The 21,824-nt window shown below is 39.9% G+C and overlaps 1 protein-coding gene across 1 annotated transcript in view; it reads left to right on the top strand.

Annotated features, from left to right (window-relative positions):
* The first annotated feature begins 4,854 nt into the window (after window positions 1-4,854).
* Window positions 4,855-21,824, top strand: part of FOXK2 (forkhead box K2) — a 154,132-nt gene continuing 137,162 nt past the window's right edge. Inside the window, exon 1 of the mRNA XM_074225205.1 lies at window positions 4,855-5,327. Within this exon, the coding sequence (XP_074081306.1) occupies window positions 4,855-5,327 (473 nt within the window). The remainder of the gene's footprint in view (window positions 5,328-21,824) is intronic.

The following is a 21,824-nucleotide window of genomic DNA, read 5'->3' as shown; positions in this document are numbered from 1 at the left end:
CTCCTGGTCTGAATTCTATAAGTTCCTGCCCAAGGATTGCATTTATTTAAGACTGGGAGTTTCAGTAAAGTGCTGTTTGACTCTGTCACTGTTAATGTTCTGCAACTGGGAATTTCAGCAGGTTCAGAGGGTCAGAACTGCCAGCTCCCTTTTGGCCTGCAATGCTGCTCCAAGGATCAGAGCCATACAAACCATGTCTTTCCTAGAACTTATTCCATTTTCAGGCAATGATCACAATTTCTCCTTTCTACTCTGTATCTGTAACCTAACACTGGATCGATAATGGCACTACCAAATGATATTTATTCCTGCACCTACAGCTTGTCCAATGATCCTCCAGGAGCTTTTTCTGTTGCCTTATCTTGACCCTCTCTGTTGCTATCCTCCTTCCCCAATGTCTGTAAATCTATCCATTTCCCTAGGTCATCCACAGCTGGAAAATGACTCACTGTGAAATTCTTCTTGTATATCCCAATTAGAATTCATTCTAGTTCATTCTCTAGTCTAGATCTTTGTGGAGGAGGTGTTGAGGAAGAGTCAAGCATTAGAGCTTGATTCTAATGTTTTCTCTTGCTCTGCCATCTTGGTTCAGCTGATCCTATTGTTCATCTAGTCAAGCTAAACCTATTTTTCTGCTTAAGCATAATTGAGCCTGGTTTGGGCTGGGGTATTTTTGTGGGGATTTTTCCCCCATCCTGATCTTAAGCAAATATGCATCCCAAGATGGATGTGTATAGACTCTAAGGCAGCTTTAAGAAATGGAGAGGTCTCAATGGCTTGGGCCTAAAGAGAGAGGAGAAACTGGTTGCAATGCAGGGCAGTAGCTAGGAAAGTTTCTGCAATGGAGAAGGCAGTTGTTTGACAAAAGGATTTCCCCAAACTTGTTCTTTATTAGCAGAAATATACTGGAAGTTTTGTCCACACAAGACCAATTTGAAATATAAGATATGTAATTTTAAGATCTCAAAATTATTTTATGTTTTGATGAAATTTAAGTAACAGCCTCTTAGTCAAATATAACTGCAGTTATATAAGTCATTGAATCTTGTTTTAGGGTTTTTTTTTGTCAAATATATAATTGTGTTCCACATTTCATTCTTTTTTTTGTGAATACTTGATTTATTTTTTAAAATAAGTTTTCGTTGCATTGTCTGTTTCTTATATCACCATAGTTATCCAAAGTTTCCCAGGAAATCATCTCATAGGATAAATAGGATATTAAAGAGGGGAAAAAATAATCCAGCACAATTGATCAATTCATTGGAAAAGTTCAAAAATATGTGTAATGTGTAACATTTGTGGACTTCCCAACCCACAAGGGATAGATTAGGATTATCTTTTCATATCTCTTCTTTCAAATCTTGTTTGATTTTTATAAATGTTATATATTTTATTTCTGTGAATAATTTTTTCTATTTACATTGTGTAGTTAATGTGTACCTTGTTTTCTTGGCTATAATTTCTTCACTTTGCATCATTCACTTATATCTTTCTATACTTTTCTATATTCATTACACATATCATTTCTTATGGCACAGTAATCTTCTGTTACATTCCCAAATTGATAGATATTTATTTCCAGTTCTTAGTCATCACAAAAAGTTCTATTATGGGGCAGCTAGGTTCTGGCCTCAGACACTTAATTACCTAGCTGTGTGTTTTGCTTTGCAAAAAAACAAATATTTTGGAGTATATGGGAATATTTTCTTCTTTTTGGTCCCATACTTAAATTTATATCGTATATGAAATGCCTCCTTACTACCCTTTAGAGGGAAGGCACTAGATATGAATTGTAAGTAAAATGGTTTCTGGAATGTCAGGGATGATAATGAGCTGAAATGTATGAGAACAAGATACTTAACCCTTCTCATCAAAAGTAGAATTTTGGAGCAGCTAGGTGTCAATGGATAGAACACTGGCCCTGGAGTCAGGAGTACCTGAGTTCAAATCTGGCCTCAGTGTGACCTTGCAACCCCATTTGCCTTGCAAAAACCTTAAAAAAAAAGTAAGACTTTCTCAGGTTCTCAGGAGTTCAAATCTGGCCTTTTCTCTAGCTATATGATCCTGGGTAAATCACCAAATCTCTGTCTCTGTGTTCTCAACTATAAAATGCGGATAATTAATAGCACTTACCTTGCAGGGTTGTTGTGCAGATCAAATGAAAATATTTGGGAAATACTTAGCACTTTTGTTGTTGTTATTAAGTCATGTTCAATTCTTCCGCATTCAATGTGGAGTTTTCTTGGTAAAGACAGTAAAGTGGTTTGCTATTTTCTTCTCCAGTTCATTTTATAGATGAGAAACTGAGGCAAACAGGATTAAATGACTTGTCCAGGGTCACAGATTTAGCGTCTGAAGCCAATTTTGAATTCAGGAAGATAAGTCTTCCTGACTTCAAGGCTGACACTTCATCCACTTTACCACCCAGCTGCCTGTGTTTATTACAGTACTTGACAGTGGACATTAAATAAACCAGACTTCCTTCCTATTTTCTTCCTTTCTTTCTCTCTCTTTCTTCCTTCCTCCCTCCTTTCATCAGGACTGAACCTGGTCAAACTATAAGGATCACAGAATATGGAACAGATGCAGTCCCCAGTTCCTTAAGGTTTTATTCAATTTAATAAACATTTATTAAGCACCTGTTATGAGCCAAATACTGTGCTAAGCACTGGAGACACAAAAGTCTATCTTTGCCCTAAGGAGCTTAAGGAAGCAAAAGTCTATCGTTGACCTGAGGCGCTTACAGTTTAATGGAGTCTAAACAAAAAATAATCTAAACAAATATATCCTACAAGCCAGGTGCCCATAAACAGTAAATAATCAAAAGGGAAAAAAAGCGGAGGAATTAAGATATTTAGGGAAGGTTTACCATGGGTGAGATTTTAACTGGAACTCAAAGGAAGAAATGGAGTGTCTTATTTAGGGAAGCTAGGGGGACAGTGTCATTAGATTGAAAAGAACATGTCAGGGAGTGAGGCATAAAAGAAGACTGGAAAACTAAGAGGCGGCTAGAAGGCCTTTCAATACCAAACAGAAACTGGTGGAATTTGCTGAGGTAAGAGAGAGAAGAGAAGAGAAGAGAAGAGAAGAGAAGAGAAGAGAAGAGAAGAGAAGAGAAGAGAAGAGAAGAGAAGAGAAGAGAAGAGACAGAGACAGGATCAGATCTATATTTTATTTATCTATATTTTATTTCTAAGTTTTATGCATGCATTGTACATAACAAGCAGATAGAAAAACAATTATTAGCCATTTGCTGTATGCCAGTAATGAGAGGAAACAACATAAAAGGGAGCTGGACACTGTCTGCAAGGGACCGGCACAGGTAAAAGGTGGAAAAGTAGTCCAGAGAGTTAAAGGCTGACTGATATGAAGCAAGCATGGCTGGTGCTGGAACTTTCTCAAATGGAGGTTTCTGGCAAGATGGACTTAATAAATGGCTGTTGAATAAGTGTTTGTATTATATGCTGGAGTGTCTACTAATTGTTTTGTTTATCTTTTTTTTCCCCTCCAACTGGATTGAAAATCCCTTGTGGACAGGGCCCAAGTGTTATTTTTCTCTTGGACTACAGAACTGATGACCAGTAAACCAAATTGTTCAAATAACAGATCTTGAGATACTGTGGGGTGATTTTCACAGCTTGGCCCCATCCTCATTGCCGCCTATAGTAAAAGGCATCCTAAAGATCAGAGCCAGGCCTAGAGAAGTTGATGGATTTGTGCCCCTCTTTAACAATCGCTAACTTTGACAGAATTTCATTTGGTTCATTAAGTAGATAATGAAGTTTCAGTAATTCTTCCCTTTTTCCATTTTAAGTTTTATGACTGTGTAAACCAGAGCAGGCCGGTGCTTTAAATGATTAATATATCCTTGTGCAAAGAGAATGATAGCTATTTCCCTCAAACGCCTTTGATTCTAGAGGGAAAGGGGATGGTAAGGGTAGCACTGCCGTTCCCAGGAGTGCAGGGAGTCGGGTCGGGCCCGAAGGCCGGGGCGCTCCAGGAGGGCCGGCCCTTCACACCCCGTGACTGGGCGGCTGGCGGGACGAGTGCCGCTTCCTCCCGTTAGGCCCCGCGGCAGCTCCGGCGCCCTTTCCCGTGCCCGGGCCCTGGGACGCTCTGCCACCATCCGGCCGCCCGAAGGCCGCGGGCCGTTCCTCGGGGTGCAAGGTTCCGAGGAGAAAGAAGCCCGGTTCCGAGTCTTATGTCCCCTCTGTGACCTTGAGGGTCCGGCTTCGCGTTGAACGACCACAGTGGCTCCACCTAGGGCCATGGAGCTGGTCCTGCCCGCCCCGGGTAGCGCCCTCCCTCCCGGGGCTTGGGGCCGGCCGCTCTATCCCTGGCCAGGCCGGGCTCCGCATCCCGGAGTCCCCGCCCCGTACGGCCGCTCCGGGTTTTGCGCGTCTCTCGGAGACGAGCTCGTTCCGGGGCTTTACAACCGAACGTGGTGGCCGATGTTCCCTGCCATTGGCTCGTCGCCGATAGCCCCATCGCCGTGCTGCAAGCTCAGTGGCCGCAGCCGGCCGTCAGTCACCGGCCCGGGGGGGGGGGCGGGACGCAGGGCTGCCAAGCTGCGTTGAGCCCTTCACTTGGCTTCCCTCCCCCCTGCCTCCCCGCCGCCGCCTCCCCCTCCCCCTCCCCTTCTCACTAGTTCTCCGGCTGAGCCTCCCCGGTCCCCCTCCCTCTCCCCTCCCCCTCCCCCTCCCCTCGGTGCGTGCAGCCGCGGTGGCCGGCCGAGTCCGAGCGCCGGCGCCGCCTCCGCCCGCGGGCTCCGACCCAGGGGCCTCGAGGCTCCTCGCCGCGGCTCGCCGGGCTCCGGGCGGCCCCGCGGCTCCCTCCCGCCCTCCAGGCCCCGGGATGGCGGCGGCGATGCTCTCCGGCGCGGGCTCGGCCCCCCCGCCCGGGGCCGGCGGCGACGGCGACGGCGGCGGCGGCGGCGGCTGCAGAGGGTCCCCGCCGGGGGGCTGGGCCGTGGCCCGCTTGGAGGGCCGCGAGTTCGAGTACCTGATGAAGAAGCGCTCCGTGACCATCGGGCGGAACTCGTCGCAGGGCTCGGTGGATGTGAGCATGGGCCACTCGAGCTTCATTTCCCGTCGCCACCTGGAGATCTTCACCCCGCCGGGCGGCGGCCCGACCCCCGCGGCCTCGGGCGCCGAGGAGCCGCGGCCCCAGCAGCCGCCGCCGCCGCCGCCGCCGCCCGCCCAGCACGGCCCCTGCGCGGACCCCGGCCCCGGCGGAGACTTCTACCTGCGCTGCCTCGGCAAGAACGGCGTGTTCGTGGACGGCGTGTTCCAGAGGCGGGGGGCGCCCCCGCTGCAGCTGCCGCGAGTGTGAGTAGCCCGGCCGCGGCTCCCCCGTCCCCCCTCGGCCCGCGGGCACGCGCCCTCGGGCCCGGCCGCAGCCTCGCTGCGGGGCTGCCCGGGCGGTGCCCCGGCCGGACGCCGGCTGAGCGCGGTGGGAGCTGGCCGCCCCGGCCGGGGGCCGCGCTCCGCCTCCAGCCTCGTCCTTGCCCGGAGGCGCGGCCGGCCCCCGAGCCGCCTGGGAGGGCGCCTTTGGAGCGGCTTGCGGGGTGCCCGCCGCATGCCCTGCCGTCTCGGGTGGATGGAGCGATTATTGTCGCTGAAGGGCCCCAGCGGCTCGCCATGATCATTTCTCATTTCCTTGGTGTGTAGGACGGGTCATGCTTCATACAGTGTCACCCAGGGCTGTTGCCTTTGGGCCGCAGCCTTGCTCTCTAGGCGGCTTTTCCAACATGCACATCCCGTTCCCATGTTTCTGGTATGTCAAGTTTAGCTCTCCGTGCTGTCAGGTGCTGTCCAGGGTGGTTTACTTTTTATTTTTATTTTTATTTGTTTTATTTTCTGTAATCCTGAGTACCGCTTTTACAGGCTCAACACTAAAATCAGCGGTAAACTTATTGTGGATGACTGATTCCTGTTAAATGGGGTAGTTTGGGGCATTACACCTCTTGATAGTTTTGTATCTTTATTCAATAAATATTTCATCTTCCTTGGAAGCCATGGAGAATCTTATAAGTGGAACTCTGTCATCACCAGAGGGAAACACGGTATTGTCTTAACGAGAACTGCTTAATATCGGTGAAACGTTTTTTTTACAGCTTCATAGGACTAACCTCTCACTCAAAATTTTCTTGATAGCCTGTGTTAAGAAGCTTTTGAAACAAGTTCATGCCTTTAATCTCAGAATTTTTATAAAAGGTTGTTGGCATTGATTTAGACATTTTCAAGAATAGCTCATTTAAATTTTGAATTATTGAAATACTTGATTTTTTTTAAGTGTCAAAAACCTCAGTCATGATAGTCAAGACCTTAGTTCTAAAAAGCAACTTTCTTGACACTTAATTTTTGTAGGTTAATATTTATTCGGTTGGAAAAACGACTTGCTTTCTAGGAAATGTTAATTTTTCCCTAAAGGAATTATTTACAGAGCATTGTATTTGTAGATATTATTTAGATGCTGAATTATTTCTGCCTTATTTACTGAAAAAAAATCTTGATTACATGATTTTGCCCTCCCCCTCCCCAGGTTACTAGTTAAGGACATTGTAGGCATGTACAAACAAAACAGTTGAAAATAAATGCTAAAGATTAGAATGTTCTTTTCAGTAATACATTTACCATTGTTCTGGTCTGCAAATAGATAATCTATTACTATGACAGTTTTTCAGTTATAAATAACTTTGCTCTCTGGGTTTTAAATTGTGATTTTTTTAAATAATTCTCTTGAATTTGTCATCTCACTCCAAAAATGTCATAGGAGAGAAAATGTTTATGTTGAATGGAATTCTAATAATGATTTATGTAATCATAAGAGAATCTTTTATTATATATTAAGTCTTAGTTGAAATGCTGTATTCAGCAAATAACCTTTATTTTCAAGCCTTTAAAATCTGCTAAAAACCTCCTAGCTGAAAGCAATTTTAAAGAGGTCTTTAGTAACCCTTTTTCTTACCAGAAATCATTATTCAGGGAGACATATTAGGTCATTTGCAACGCAGAAATAAAAGAATAATGCACAATTTAGTAAAGGGTCAGCTCCTGTTGGTCTCCATTTCTTTATGTGATAATCCCTCATAAATAAAAAAATTAGTAAATTGTTATTGAAAAGAAACTTATTTACTCAAGAGATGAATCACACCAACTTTAATTATAAGATAGTAGCAGTTAAAGGACAAAAGATGAATTTAACTTTTGGATTTAATTTGATATTACATTCCTTTCAGAAATTAAAAGTTAGCCTAAATCAGCACACAGTTATTTGAGACAATTAGCAAAATTTTAATTATACTTAAATCATGTTTCAGATTTTTCTACTTGTGAGTAAGTGCTGAATTTGAGTACAAATAAGTAAATTTGAAGTATAGGAATTTTATTCAGATGCAGTTTAATTTAGAATATAAATTTAAATTTATAAAGAAAAACTCTCTATTCACACCATACTATACATACAAACATATGTATATAACACTTTTAGGATTAAAAATACACAAGTAGTTTAAGCCTCAAGCATTTTTTCTTCTATATTGTTTATAACTGAACATTAAATGCCATATTGACAGTTTTGGGGAGAGGGAGGGAGAACAGTATATTGCAAGATGACTATTTTAAGTAGGGTTCTAATAGTATTTGAACACAAATCAAGTTTTCTCTATTATGCCGATCCAGAATTGACATTAATGCAAGTGCAATGACTGGTAGACCAAAACGGGGATTGTGAAGGAATGGTTTAGTTAAAACTTTGGGGTATGTATTTTTATTTTTGAGAGAGAGCAGGCTAGATGACTTTTCTAGACTCATATTTTAGAGATAGTCCATTTTGGATGGGAGTCATTTGGGGATATAACTGGTCCTTTGTACTTTGGGTAATATTTTTTAAAGGCCTCTTTGTAGTCAGAAAGTTTATGATTTAGATAGGAAACTTTTTGCAGATAGTTCCAAAATGATCTCCAGAATGGCTTGACCAGCTTACAGTTCATCAGCAGTGCATAAATGTGTCTGTTTTCCCAGAGCAATTCCAATAATAATGGGTGTTTTAATTTGCATTTTTCTAATTTTAAGTGATTTAGAGCATTTTTTCATGGAGCTATTGATAGACAAAAGATTTTTTCCTTTGAAAACTGCCTATTCGTGTCCTTTGATCATTTATCAATTGGGTAATGAGGCATATATTTGGATCAGTTTCTCTATATGTTAGAAATGAAACTTTTGTTAGAGAAACTTACGCAAAGGTTCCTCCCACCCATTTACTTGCTTCTCTTCTTATCTGAACTGTATTGGTTTTGTTACAATCTTTTAAATTTTATAATAATCAGTATTGTTCATTTTATCTTCCATGATCCTCTTCATCTCAACCGGTTATGAACTCTTTCCCTATCCACAAATCTCACAGGTAATTTCTTTATTCCTCTAATTTGTTTTTGATATTATCCTTTATATCTAAATCATATGTCCATTTGGAGCTTATTTTGTGGGAGATGATGGTCTATATTTTATTTCTGCCAGACTGCTTTCTAGTTTTGCCCCTAGTTTTTGTTGAATAATGAGTTCTTACCCCAATAGATGGGATCTTTGGGTAAATCAAACACTAAATGGGGAGGGTTTGGTTCCTAAACCTAAACTTTAGGGGGAAATTCCTCAAATAGAACTCTTTGTCTTTCTTCCCCAAACCCTCTCTGTCTTTGAACTTCACTGTTGATATTGAATATGTCCTCCATCCTTCCCACCTAGACTCGCAGCCCCTGTTCCATCTTCTACTCCATCTTCCTCACTCTTACCAGACTTTTTTCCAAATCTTATAACTTTACAAAAATCATATGCTCCCTTCTCTACTTATTCAGCCACAAACCCAGATCAGGCTCTCATCACTTCTCTCCTGGACTATTGCAGTAGACATCCTCCATTTGGTTACCAAAGTGATATTTTAAAAATAAAAGTCTGACCATTTCATATTCTTCCTGTCTCCATTTCTCCAAAAAACATCAGTAACTACCCATTATTTTTAGGATAGAGATCAAATATGTTTTCCCCTTTACATTTCTCCATGATGCAGCACTTTTCTTACACTTTTATTCCCTTCCATGTATTCTATAATCTACTTCTCTCTTTTGTTCCTTGTACATGACATTTTTATATCTCTCTGTGCCTTTGAACTGCTTGTCTCTCTCACCTGTAATACTCTTCCCTCCTCACATCCAAATCTTTTTTTCCTTCAAGATGTAGTTCAAATCATCCCTACTTTCCTAGGGTTTTCCGGTCCCTCTAGCTACTGATCACTTCCTAACTGAGATTATCTTCCATGCATTAGTTCCTTTAAGATAGAGGCTCTTTTTGTTTATTCAATACTTGTTTGATTGACTGATGACATGATTGCTGTTATTTTTACCATTTAGTTCTTTATTTTGCTTTTATCTTTTAAATAAATTTTTAGTTTATAGCTTATGTTTTTAAATTATGTACATTTGTTCCCATTCTCTCTCTCAAGGAGCTACTTCTTAGAATAAATAATTAAAAATAGAAGTAGTAAAAAAAATTTCCACCAAACCACCACAATAACAACTATGCCTTAAACTATGATCCTCTACCTTTGCAGGGAATGAGACCACAGAGGCATTTTCTTATTTCATTTCTTTAATGTCCACAGGCAGCCTGATATTTGGGATTAGTATTACAGAGTAGTCAGGAACCTTCCCTTTCATTATCCTAACCTGCCAGTGGATAATCCTGCCATAGACTAGCACCACCAGCCATCCTGGTGGTGGGTCTTGAACATTATCTTTCCCCAACTCAATATCCATTGCCCATTTCCCATAAGGAGTTCAACACTTACTCTCACTTGGATACTGATTCCCCCTATTCTTACCTCCAATGAAACTATGCCAGAGACTCAATTCCCTTTGATCCTTGAACCCAGTAATCTCATGATTGAGGACCATCTGCCTTGCTAACTTTGCTTGCCAAGAACTAAGTACCACTTGGACTTTTTATATATCATAAAATAGAACACTTTTATGAGCTGTCTCACCCAGTTAAAATGTGAACTTGAAAACAGGGACTTGATTTTTCTTTGGGTCTCCAGCATTTAAGAAATTGCTTAATAAATTCTTCTCATCACATTCTGTTTTAGTCCAAGTTTGGTGATAATTTCAAAGCCTTCAGTTTTGAGTGTTTTAGTGTTATTTTTCTTTCCATTTACATAGTTAATCTATATATTGTTTTTCTTATTCTGCTTACTTCGGTTTGCATCAGTTTATACAAGTCTTTCCATGTTCTCAGTATTCATTTTATTCATGGCACAATAACATTCCATTACTATTCTCCATCAACTTATGTAACATTTAATTTTAAATCTTTATAGATCAAGCTTGTTATATTCCCCTTTGGGGCTCTTAAATAAGTTTTTTGGGGGGGAGGGGTTATCTTTATTGCCATTAGTTTGAATCCCTACCATCTATGTTCCTCTCAGTGGTTAGTATTTCACTTAACCACTTAACTTTGGGTAGCTTTTACAAAGGAATATATATTTTAAGAATATAGAACAAAATATAGTATAATCATTGCTCCCAGCATCTTTGGGGGGGCATAATCTGCCCTATTCCATATCATTTGAGAAGGGAGTAGACATAGTTTTGATCTTATTAAGTTTATGTCTAGAGGCAAAATAACTGCCAGATAAATCTACGTCTCAACTGTTACTGGGCTTCATTCCTGAAGCCATTTTTCCAATTAGTATATAACCTCTCATTTTCCAATTCTCTGCTATTTTTAGTTGCTTCAGTTGTTTGATTCTTTATGACTTATTTTTGGGGTTTTTGTGGCAAAAATACTGGGGTAGTTTACCATTTCCTTCTCTAGCTCATTTTACACATGAGGAAATCGAAGCAAACAGGGTTAAGTGATTTGCCCGGTGACACAACTCTTAAGTGTCTAAGGCCGGGTTTGAACTCAGGTTTATCTTCCTCCAGACCCAGTGCTCTATCCACTGTGCCACCTACTTGCTCTCATGAAAGAGTTTACTATGAATATTTTTTCTATTTCTTTGATCTCTTTGGAGTGTAGAACTATTAGAGGTTTTGTTAAGTATAATAAAACAGTTTAATAGCTTTTGGGGAATTATGATTCCAAGTTGGTTTTGAAAATGGCTGCATCAGTTTATGTCTTCACTAACAGTATATTTAATATACTTCTCCTCTACAGCATGTCGTTTTCCTTTTGGCAACTTTGTGAAACATTGCCTCAGTTGTTTGCATTTCTCTGCATATTAGTGATTTAGAGCATTTTTCTTATGGCTATCAATACTTTGGATTTGTTCCTCTGAAAAATTGTTTATATTTTCTATTTATCAACTGGAGAATGCCTCATTCCTAAAATTTGATCCAATTTTCTTTCTTTTTTTTCCAAGTATGATTTTGGTTTATTTATTTTATATTATTACAATAATTTTGTTTTAAGAGTAAATGTAACCCTTCCCCCCAAACAGATGAGAAACCTCAAGAATGGTGAGAGAGAAAGAGAAAAAAAATGTACTTAAGATTATGTTCAGATTGTTCTGATATGTTCAGATGGCTCTGTTTCTGGGGTGAGTTGCCTTTTCCCAGAGAAGATGCTTCAATATTTTCCCCACAATTGTTATTACTAGCTCTACCTCTACTCTATTCCTACCCACTCTCATTTATTCTATTCTCTCTCCTTTCGTCCTGGCCCTGTCCAAAAGTGTGTTGTATCTGAGTATCCTCTCCCACAATCTTCCCTCTCTTCTGTCACCTATCCCCCCCCCCTTCCTCTCTTCTCATTTTTCTCTAGGGTAAGATAGATTTCTATCCCCTATTGTGTATATTATTTCCTCTTTGAGCCATTTATGATGAGAATGAAGGCTTACTCATTCATCCTTGCCTTCCCCCATTCCACTCCATTGAAAAAGCTTTTTTCTTGACTCTTATGTGAAATTTCTCAACTCCTTCCTCTCCTTTCTCTTCCTCCTAAGTACTTCCCTTTATCACCCATTGACTCCATCTTTTTACTGTATTATACTATTATATTCCGCTCCTTCCTGTGCCCTATCTATATATATGCTCCTTCTAACAAGCTCTTATAAATGACAAAGTTCATATGAGTTATCAATATCTTCTTCCCATGCAGGAATGCAAACAGTTCAATATCATTAAGTTCCTCATTGTTACTCCTTCTGGTCTACTCCCCCTCTGTGGTTCACCAGAGTCCTGTACTTGAAGATCAAACTTTCTGTTCAACTCTGGTCATTTTAATAGGAAAGTTTGAAAGTTCCCTGTTTCATTGAAAGTCCATCTTTTGCCCTGAAAAAGGCTGTTCAGTTGTAAACCCAGATCTTTTGCCTTATGGAATATCATTCCAATCCCTATGAGCCCTGAATGTAGATGCTGCCAGATCTTGTGTAATCCTGACTATGGAGCCACTGTAGTTGAATTGTTTGTTTCTGGAAGCTTTTAGAATTTTCTCTTTGACTTGGAAGTTTTGGAATTTGACTGTAATATTCCTGGAAGTTTTTCTTTTGGGATCTCTTTCAGGAGGTGACCGGTGAGTCCCCAATTTCTATTTTACCCTCTGCTTCGAGGATCTCAGGGTAACTTTGAAAAATGAAGTCTAGACTTTTCCTGGTCATGACTTTCAGGTAGTCCAGTCATTTTAAAATTATTTCTTCTGGATCTGTTTTTGAGGTTGGTTGTTTTTGCAATGAGATATTTAACATTTTCTTCTAATTTTTGGCTTTTTTTTTTTTTTTTGGAAATTTTATTTCTTCCTGATTTCTTGCAATTGATTTCAGCTTCCTTTAGTTCCATTCTGCATTTGAAATAGTTGTTTTCTTCAGAGTTTTTTTTTAATCTCCTTTTCCAGCTGGCCAATTCTGCTTTTTAAGGCATTTTTCTCCTCATTTGCCTTTTGTTTTGCTTTTTTTTCCCATTTGACCTAAACTGATTTTTAACATATTATTTTCTTCGGTTTTTTTGTATTTCTTTCACCGAGCTGCTGATTTGGTTTTCATGATTTTTCTGCATTGCTCTCATTTCTCCTCCCAATTTTTCCATCACCTCCCTTAATTGCTTTTCAAAGTCTTTTTTGAGCTCATCTATAGTCTGAGCCCATTTTCTATTTCTTTTTTTTTTAAGGTTTTTTCCAAGGCAAATGGGGTCAAGTGGCTTGCCCAAGGACACAACAGCTAGGTAATTATTAAGTGGCTGAGGCTGGATTTGAACTCAGGTACTCCTGACTACAGGGCAAGTGCTCTATCCTCTGTGCCACCTAGCCTCCCCCATTTTCTATTTCTCTTGGAGGTTTTGGATACAGAAACTTTGACTTTGTCATCATCTGAGTATGTGTTTTGATCTTCCATGGGATTAAAGTAATTTTCTAAGGTCAGATTCTTCTTTTTTTGTTATTTACTCATTTCCGCAGCCCAAGACTAATTTACAGCACTTCCAAGGCATTGGGGGTATTTTTTGGGACACCCCACTGGGACCTTTATTCCTCCAAGGTCTTATGTTCTCTTGCATCTGCTTTGATATATAGATGACCACAGGCACTTCCCTCTGCCCTGGAGCTGTAAGGAGGGTCCCTACTATTTTAGTATGGAAGGTCAAACTGCAACCTGGATCTGAGTGTGGGTAAACAGCAGAGTCCTTCTCCAGGGAGAGCAGAGAGAGATTTCTGCAGTCTCCCCCTGACCCCCTTTCCATTTGTGGGCTGTGCAGGCTGGTTTCTCCTGATTCTCTCTGCAGGTGCTATGGCTGGTGCTCCCAGTCCTGATGAAACAGACCTTTTCTGTGGAGCTTCTAAGTTATCTTGGACTGGGAAAATGTATCATTCAGTCTTTCTGTAGGTTCTGCCCCTCTAAATTTTGGGTAGAGCCATAATTTGATAACTTTTGGAGTTTTGAGGGGGAAGGAGTTGCTGGAAAATGATGCCTTTATGCTGCCATTTTGGCTCTGCCCCCCCCGCCCCAATTTTTTATGTATTTTAGGAATGAGACTATTAAAGAAACTTTCATGCAAAGAGGGTTTTTTACCTTTTTACCTACATCTCTTCTAATTTTAGCTGCATTGGTATTGATTTTTCTTTGTGGAAAAACTTTACCTTTATGTAATCAAAGTTGTCCATTTTACCTCCTCTGATCCTGTGTATTTGATGATAAACTCTTTACCTAGCCATAGATCTTCTAGGTTCTTTTCATTTGTTTATGGTCTTATCCTTACTGTTTAACTAATATATCCAATTGAAATTTTTCTTGGTATATGATGTAAGAATTTGTTTGATACTTGTTTTCTATGATTGCTTTCCAGTTTTCGCAATAGTTTTGGTCAAGTGTGATTTTTTTCCCCCCCTAATAGCTGGAATCTTTGGATTTAGCAAACTCTAGACTATGGTTATTGTTTGCTTCTTTGTGGTATGCCTTAGATCTACTCCCCAGCTTGATCATAAAGAGTCAGACATGACTGAAACAACTGAACAATCTGATCTATTTCCCTGATTAACCTGTTTCTTACTCAGTACCAAATTGTTTTTATAACTATGGCTTAGTTTGAGTTTTTTTTTTGCTAAGCTCTCTTCCTTCCCATTTTTTTCCTTCATTAATTCTCCTGATGGTCTTATCCTTTTCTTCTTCCAGATGCATTTTGTTGTTATTTTTCCTTAACTATATAAAATAACCCTTTGGTAGTTTGATAGGTATGATATTTAATAAGTAAATTAAGTAGAATTATTATTTTATTATTGTTTTTGCTTCCCTGTGAACAATCAATAGTTCTCTAATTATTTAGATTGGTCTTTATTTGTGTAAGTAAAGCTTTGTAATTGAATTCATAAAGTTTCTGTATATATCTTGGCAGGTAAACTTCCAAGTAGTTTATACCATCTGGTTATTTTAAATGGAATTTAATAAATGTTTATTTCTTTCCCTCCCCGCTTTCTTACCTATTATAGTATTCAAAAAGAGTGTTGATCTATGTGAGTTTATTTTATGTCCTGCAACTCTGCTCAAGTTAATTGTTTCAATTAGTTTTTTTAATTGACTCTTTAGGGTTCTCTAAGTAATCTATCATATCATCTACAAAAAATGATTAAATTTGTTTCCTTTGTACCTTTGTTTATTTCCTCTTTCTTTTTCTTATCTTGAAAGAGTTAGCATTTTGGATACTCTAATGAAGGATAATAATGGCAATTAATATTGTTGCTTTACCCTTGATCTTTGTGGAAAGCCTTTCTAACTTATCCCTGTTTTACATAATGCCGCTTTAGGTAGATATTACTTTTCTTTTTTAAGGAGAGGTCCATTTTCCAATAGGAATTTTGTCAAAAGCTCTTTCTAAATGTCTAGATGCAGTCATATTATTTTTGTTACTAATATGTAGGTTATTTTTATGATTTTCTTAATATCGAATCAGAATTGTATTTCTTTATAAATCTAACCTGATCATAGTATATAATCTTCGTGATGTTGCTGAAATCTAAAATTTTTTCCCTAATAAGGATAATTAAAGATATTGGTCTGTATTCATTTTTGTCTCTCTTTTGGATCTAGGCATCATTTAGATATCAAGACCATATTTCTGCCAATGGAAGAATTTTTTCAGAAATTTTATATAGTAATGGAATTAATAGTATTTGCTTATAAATCTATCTGGTTCTGTGATTTATTTTTTCCTTGACAGTTCATTTATGGTTTTTTAGCAGTCCAATTAATTATTTTTATTCACTTTATTCTCTTGATTAGTTATTTTTGCTATGAGATATCTCACAAGTTCTTTTCTTTCTTTTTTTTGGCAAGGCAATGGGGTTAAGTGGCTTGCCCAAGGTCACACAGCTAGATAATTATTAATTGTTTGAGGCCAGGTTTGAACTCCTGTCTTCAGGGCCAGTGCTCTATCCGCAGTACCACCTAGCTACCCCAATGTCTCACATTTTCAACTGGTTTTTTTTCCCCCAGTCTTTTCACTTTGTTTTATTATTTCTGGCTGTTTCATGGAGTCTTTGACTTCCATTTGGCCATTTTTTTCAAAAAATTTTTGAGGGGGGGGCAAGGCAATTGGGTTAAGTGGCTTGCCCATGGTCACAAAGCCAGGCAGTTATTAAGTGTCTGAGGCTGGGTTTGAACTCAAGTCCTCCCGACTCTAGGGCTGGTACTCTATCCACTGCACCACCTAGCTGCCCCTTTTTTATTTGTTATTTTCTTGAGTAAGAGTTTGTACCTCTTCTTCCAAGTGGTTAATTCTCTTTCTATATCTTCTGCTGTTCTCATTTCTTTTCTTATTTTTTCTTCTACCACTTTTGGATTTTGTATTTCTGTTAGGTCTTTTTAAAAACTCATTTAGGAATTCTGGTTGGATTTGTGCCCAATCTGTGTTTTATTTTGAAGCTTTGTTTGTGGATGTTTTGGGATCATCTTATTCATTGTTTATGTCACGTGACTTCCCTGTTACTCTAATAGCTCACTACTGTGGAACTAGCTTTTCTTTTTAGTTTTTTCCTCACTATTCAAAATCCTTTTTTTGACTTTGGACTTTATGTTAGGTCTGAGATCTGTAGCCTTTGGTGGGGAATGTTTATGTTGAGCTTCTCAACTCCTATATCCTTTTGCTTCTTTCAGTTAAGTCGGTGCATATAATATTGTAGAGCTCCCAAAATGATGTGATTCAGGTTAAAATCTGCTTACTGGGGGCGGCTAGGTGGCGCAGTGGATCAAGCACTGGCCTTGGAGTCAGAAGTACCTGGGTTCAAATCCAGCCTCAGACACTTAATAATTACCTAGCTGTGTGGCCTTGGGCAAGCCACTTAACCCCATTTGCCTTGCAAAAACCTAAAAAAAAACCCCAAAATCTGCTCTGTTAACTCTTCGAGTTCCTGAATGACATTTGGATTTGTGGGCTTGTCCCTGTTGAAAGTTTAGTAGACTGCTGCTAGACTCAGCCACTAGAAGGCTCTGCAGATTCAGAACTGCTAAATTGCAGAGTTCCCTTTGGTTTGGATTCCTACCCTATTCATTTCTATGTGGGTTTTATCCTGAGCTGTAAGTGGACTTCATCCTGAACTGGAGGCTAGAACTGAGTCCTTGTTCTCTTCCTGGGTTCCACTACCCAGTTATTGTTTTTGAACTTATTCTTTGTTTCAGCTTGGGCTGAAAGTTCAGGTCCCTACCTTATCCTCTCCTGGATTTGTGGCCCAGGCACAGAACAGTGGGTGACAGCTGCTAGATATCACCTGTTTCTGTTCCTGTTCCCTCTACTAGTTCACAGATCCCTTGATATTTCTTCCTGCCTGGTGGTTCCTGACATGGTGGGTGCTGGAATGCTCTCTATGTGATATGCTTCTGAACAGATCTCATCCAGAATGTCCATGAGCTTCTTTGTCTCCCTAACCTGATCTGGCATAGAAAAATTACTGAGATTTAAAAATAACAACAACAAACATCCTGATCAGAATTTAGTCTGATGTATTTTCTAGTTATCAGAGGGTATTTGGTAAGGTGTTTGTCTTGCCTTACTTAATCCAGGACTCAAGATTGCTTTGGTGCAGGCAGTTTTGCCTCCCTTGTGTTGTTAGAAAGTAATACACTGTTAGCCCTTTAATTTCCCAAGCTCTTTCTGGAAAGGAGTTGTTCTGATCACCCCTGGGGAAAGGCTTGGTGTCAGAGATAGGATATCTGACTCCATTAATTAGAGGAATGATGAGGTAAACCTCTTGCCCTGAGATAGGAGAACAGGGCCAATTTGCTAGTTGTCGGTGAGTGGGATTCCCAGAAGGAATGTAGTTAGGTAGAAATAGCTGCTTTATTCTTTAGGGAATCATAGAGTTCTCAGCCTACCAAAACTTGGTATCACTACTCATGTGTCCATATTGGCAATGAACCCATTCCCTACCTTGTACCATCCTCATATGACCATCAGCCTAGTTATTTATCTCAGTAAAGGTCAGATGATGTCTCTGTCAGATGATGAAATGCTCCATGAATAATTACATGTAGCAGAAGACATTCTTCCTTTGGTCTTGACACTAAATAGTAGAACTTTTGATTTTCCAGATATTTTCTCTCTTGGTCTCAAATCACTTAGCCAGACACATAGCCACTGCCCAGGAATCAGTGTAGATAAAGATCATTTCCAGTCTATCACTCAAATCTCTTTCAAGTGTCAGTCATGCAGTTTAAAGCTCAGCATACCAAGATAGCTTAATCGGATCACAGTACTACATGTTACATGATTAATGATTGAATTCCTATTAAGCATGCCCCCTTTTATAGTGAACATGGCTGTAAATGAATCGGGTAAAGCAGCCTTAGTCAGAGTCCAGGTTCTAATAGACAAAGGTCAAGTATGGGGGAAAAGTCAGGTTATTGGGGCTGAAATAGAAGGCCTTTGCCTCCTGTGGAGTTGAAGTCTGTTTGTGAAGGAAGCCAGATAAGTGTGATCAATGTAACAGTAGAGTATTGCCATAGCCTATCCATCTTATCAGAGGAACACCGACATGTAGAATCCCATGATCAGAAAGCAACAACTGGAAAGCATCCACAACTCTTCATTTTCCATATGAGAAAATTGAGGCCCAGGATCACATAGTAAGTGACAGAGCCAGGATTCAAACTCAGGTCTTAGGACTCAAATTTTAGAACTTCTTTCTCTGCATCACATCTTGCACTACCCTATTTATAACAGGAAAATGGATGAAGATTGATGGTATGACCCTATTTCATTTCTTTAGTCACAACTAAACCTCAGTAAGAGGTGAACAGGGGTAGAATTTTGTATCATTTTTCTTTTAAAATGGAATATAGCAGATGGCCTCTTTGACCACTTTTAGGGGAGTTAGAAATTCCAAAACCTTAATAGAACTTTGATCTGGCCATTCTTAGGAGAAAGAGCCAAGAGGAGGAGATTGCTAGATGGCCTGCTTTACTTCTTCTAGGGTTGTAGCCTGTTTAGGGGCGAATTCAAAAAAGGCAGACTTACATGTAACTGAGTAAATGGGGGCCCTTAATAGATCCATGTGGAAAGTGGGTTCTCTGAAACTTTAGAATTCATTAAATCTTTGAGTATTGGCAGGAAAATGAGTATAGGTATTGTTCTAGCATCATTTGAGGTCTTTCCAGTCCCCATTATGTCATTGATGTTGTATTGGGCTATGTTTTCAGGAAGAGAAGAATTTTTCCAATTGTTACCCACCAGATTATGGTAGCATGGTAGTATGAGAGAGAATCCTGATAGCCCTGGGGTGGGATGGTAAAGTTATGCTGGATTGTTTTCCACATAAAAGTGAATTCCTCCTAACTTTTAGCCACAAATTAGGGGGAAAAAAGATCATTTGGGACATAAGCAGCCCCATATCGTTTACTCAAGACTGGCCTACTTTTCTTCTACATTGATAGACTGCAGTTATGGGTGAGACAACTTTCTTGAGCTCCCAACATCCCACTTTGTGCTGCCAAGTACCATTTAATACATACAGTTGTTGTAAGTGGAGTTGGTATAAGCAAAGTACTCAGACCTCCTTACTCTCTATCACTAGGGAGGAATTAGCCTTTACAAAACCCCTTGTAGGATCTAGTACATGGTTTAGTATTAACTACACTGAAGGGCTTGGTTTAAAAAAAAATACTAAGAGTTTTCATTGGTCCTACATGCTTGCAGCAACCCCTGAGTACTATTTCCAAGAGCTTATGATTGTCCTTCCCTTGATGGTCTGCTCTCTATGGCCTCCCATGGAAACTGCAGTTCCCTGATGGAACCTTGCAAATAATTTTGTTTTTGTTTTTGCCAGGCAGTGGGGTTAAGTGACTTGCTCAAGGTCACACAGCTAGGTAATTATTAAGTGTTTGAGTTCAGATTTGAACTCAGGTCCTCCTGACTCCAGGGCCACAGCACTATCTAGCTGCTCTCTTTGCAAATAGTTTGATTGCTGATATTCAGGTGGGGTGGAGAATTTGGAAAATTCTTTAGATTTAGTTGAGGCTGAAGAATGTTTTCATCCCTGATACTGGAAATTACAGCAGTTTAACTAGTATCTAATATATCAGTCATTATCTGCTTATCAACTATTTCAGCATCCATAACCCAAACCCTGCTTTGGAATTCCATTTAATGTATCATGATGATATATAGGTGTTGTTGCTTCTTGTCTTTTTTTCCAGAGAACCTATTTGCAACCGGCAGCCATTTGTGTCCTGCCGGCCATTGTTAACTGTTCCGATTCTTGTGCTTTCATTTCTGTATCTATTTTGCCCATGCTTTTCAAAGCTTTATGCCACTGGGGAAGGAGAAGAGGGAGGGGTATATTTCACCTCAGAGGAGGGATCTAACTTCCTGCTGGTTTGGCTTGTTATAGGGTGTAGTAGACTATAGGGAGCATCCAGAGATAATCTATCAAAGAATTCTCTTTTAAGAATTTTACTACCTCTTTACAGGACCATCATGAGGGAATCAACTTCAATAGGAGCTCATTTTTAGGGGGGGGGCAGATAGGTACAGGTTATTTGGCTAAAAAAAGAACAAAAGACAATCTTCATCTCTGCTTCTAAGTGATTTAACTGGCTTTGCAAAAGTTTTCAGTGAATTTTTAAGCCAGTCAAACTTCAACTGGCAAGGATTTGGCAGCATTACATTACGTTACACTCCAAATAGCCATTGTTCCAATGACTCATTAGAATGTTTTAAACTTTTCTGAACCTCTCAAGTTGTTTAGTGGTAAAAGCCTCACTCTGCTATGGAGGAGGAAGGGAAAGAAGGAGGCAGGATTAAGTTTGATGCTTTCTTCTTTTTCTTTTTTTAAAAAATTTATTTAAGGCAGTGGGGTTAAGTGACTTGCCCAAGGTCACATAGCTAGGTAATTATTAAGTGTCTAATTTGAACTCAGGTCCTCCTAACTCCAGGGCAGGTGCTCTATCCACTGCCCCCACCCAGCTGCCCCAGTTTGCAACTTTCTTAACATCATTGATTCCCAATCCTTATCTATTTTTCTGCTTCATTCTTCCTTTTTTCTCCCCTTATACTCTAATTTTAGCAGCATTTCACAAATTATCCAGCAGGGACCTCTGGGTCAAGGACCATATTTGTCTATAAACCTGTCATTCCAGCTCCCATTTACATTCCCTTTTTAATTTACTCTGTTATTGTTGTGGTAGAACTGGGGAGGGGAAGTTTAACTCCTTACACCCTTATAATACCTATTGAATTGCTTTAAACAAGGAAGCAGAGGGGGGGAAGGGGGGGAGAGAGAGAGAGAGAGAGAGAGAGAGAAGGGGAAATTTGACTTAACTTTGCCACCCAGTGGATTGCTTTGGGATTCAGCTTTTGGGTCCTTTGGATTAAAAACAGAATAAAAGCAGAGAACTACTAAAATCCCAGAGAATCTCCTTGTTGATGGCCTTTTGTCTTCTTGTTGGGGTTTATTTGTTTTTATCTTGAGGATATTTGAATATATTTTGCCTAAATAGATGGAATTCTCAGGCTCTGTGTGATCCATTGTACCTGAGAGTTGCTAAATTCATAAGCAAGCCCTCTATATTCAAGGCGAAATCCTTAAAAAAATAAGAACTACCTCATTATACACAGTTTGTTTCCATTTTCCTGGTGCTGGGCATCTAGGACCATTGATGATAAGAAGAGGTAATAATGGCCATGCCAATCTCTTTTTCTTCCATGTCACCCATTGGAACATGTAGAGGAGTACCCTCCCATTCCATTCCACATGGGGCAACTCTATTTCCATCATATTTCCTTCTGCTTCAATAAAGGAAACACCACAAACTTATCTTAATTCAATCCTGTTGAATAATGTCAAATATTTTGGACC

Source organism: Macrotis lagotis, chromosome 2 (genome assembly GCF_037893015.1).
Source record: "Macrotis lagotis isolate mMagLag1 chromosome 2, bilby.v1.9.chrom.fasta, whole genome shotgun sequence".
In the NCBI taxonomy this organism is placed as follows: Eukaryota; Metazoa; Chordata; class Mammalia; order Peramelemorphia; family Peramelidae; genus Macrotis; species Macrotis lagotis.
This window is presented reverse-complemented; position numbering and strand designations above follow the sequence as displayed.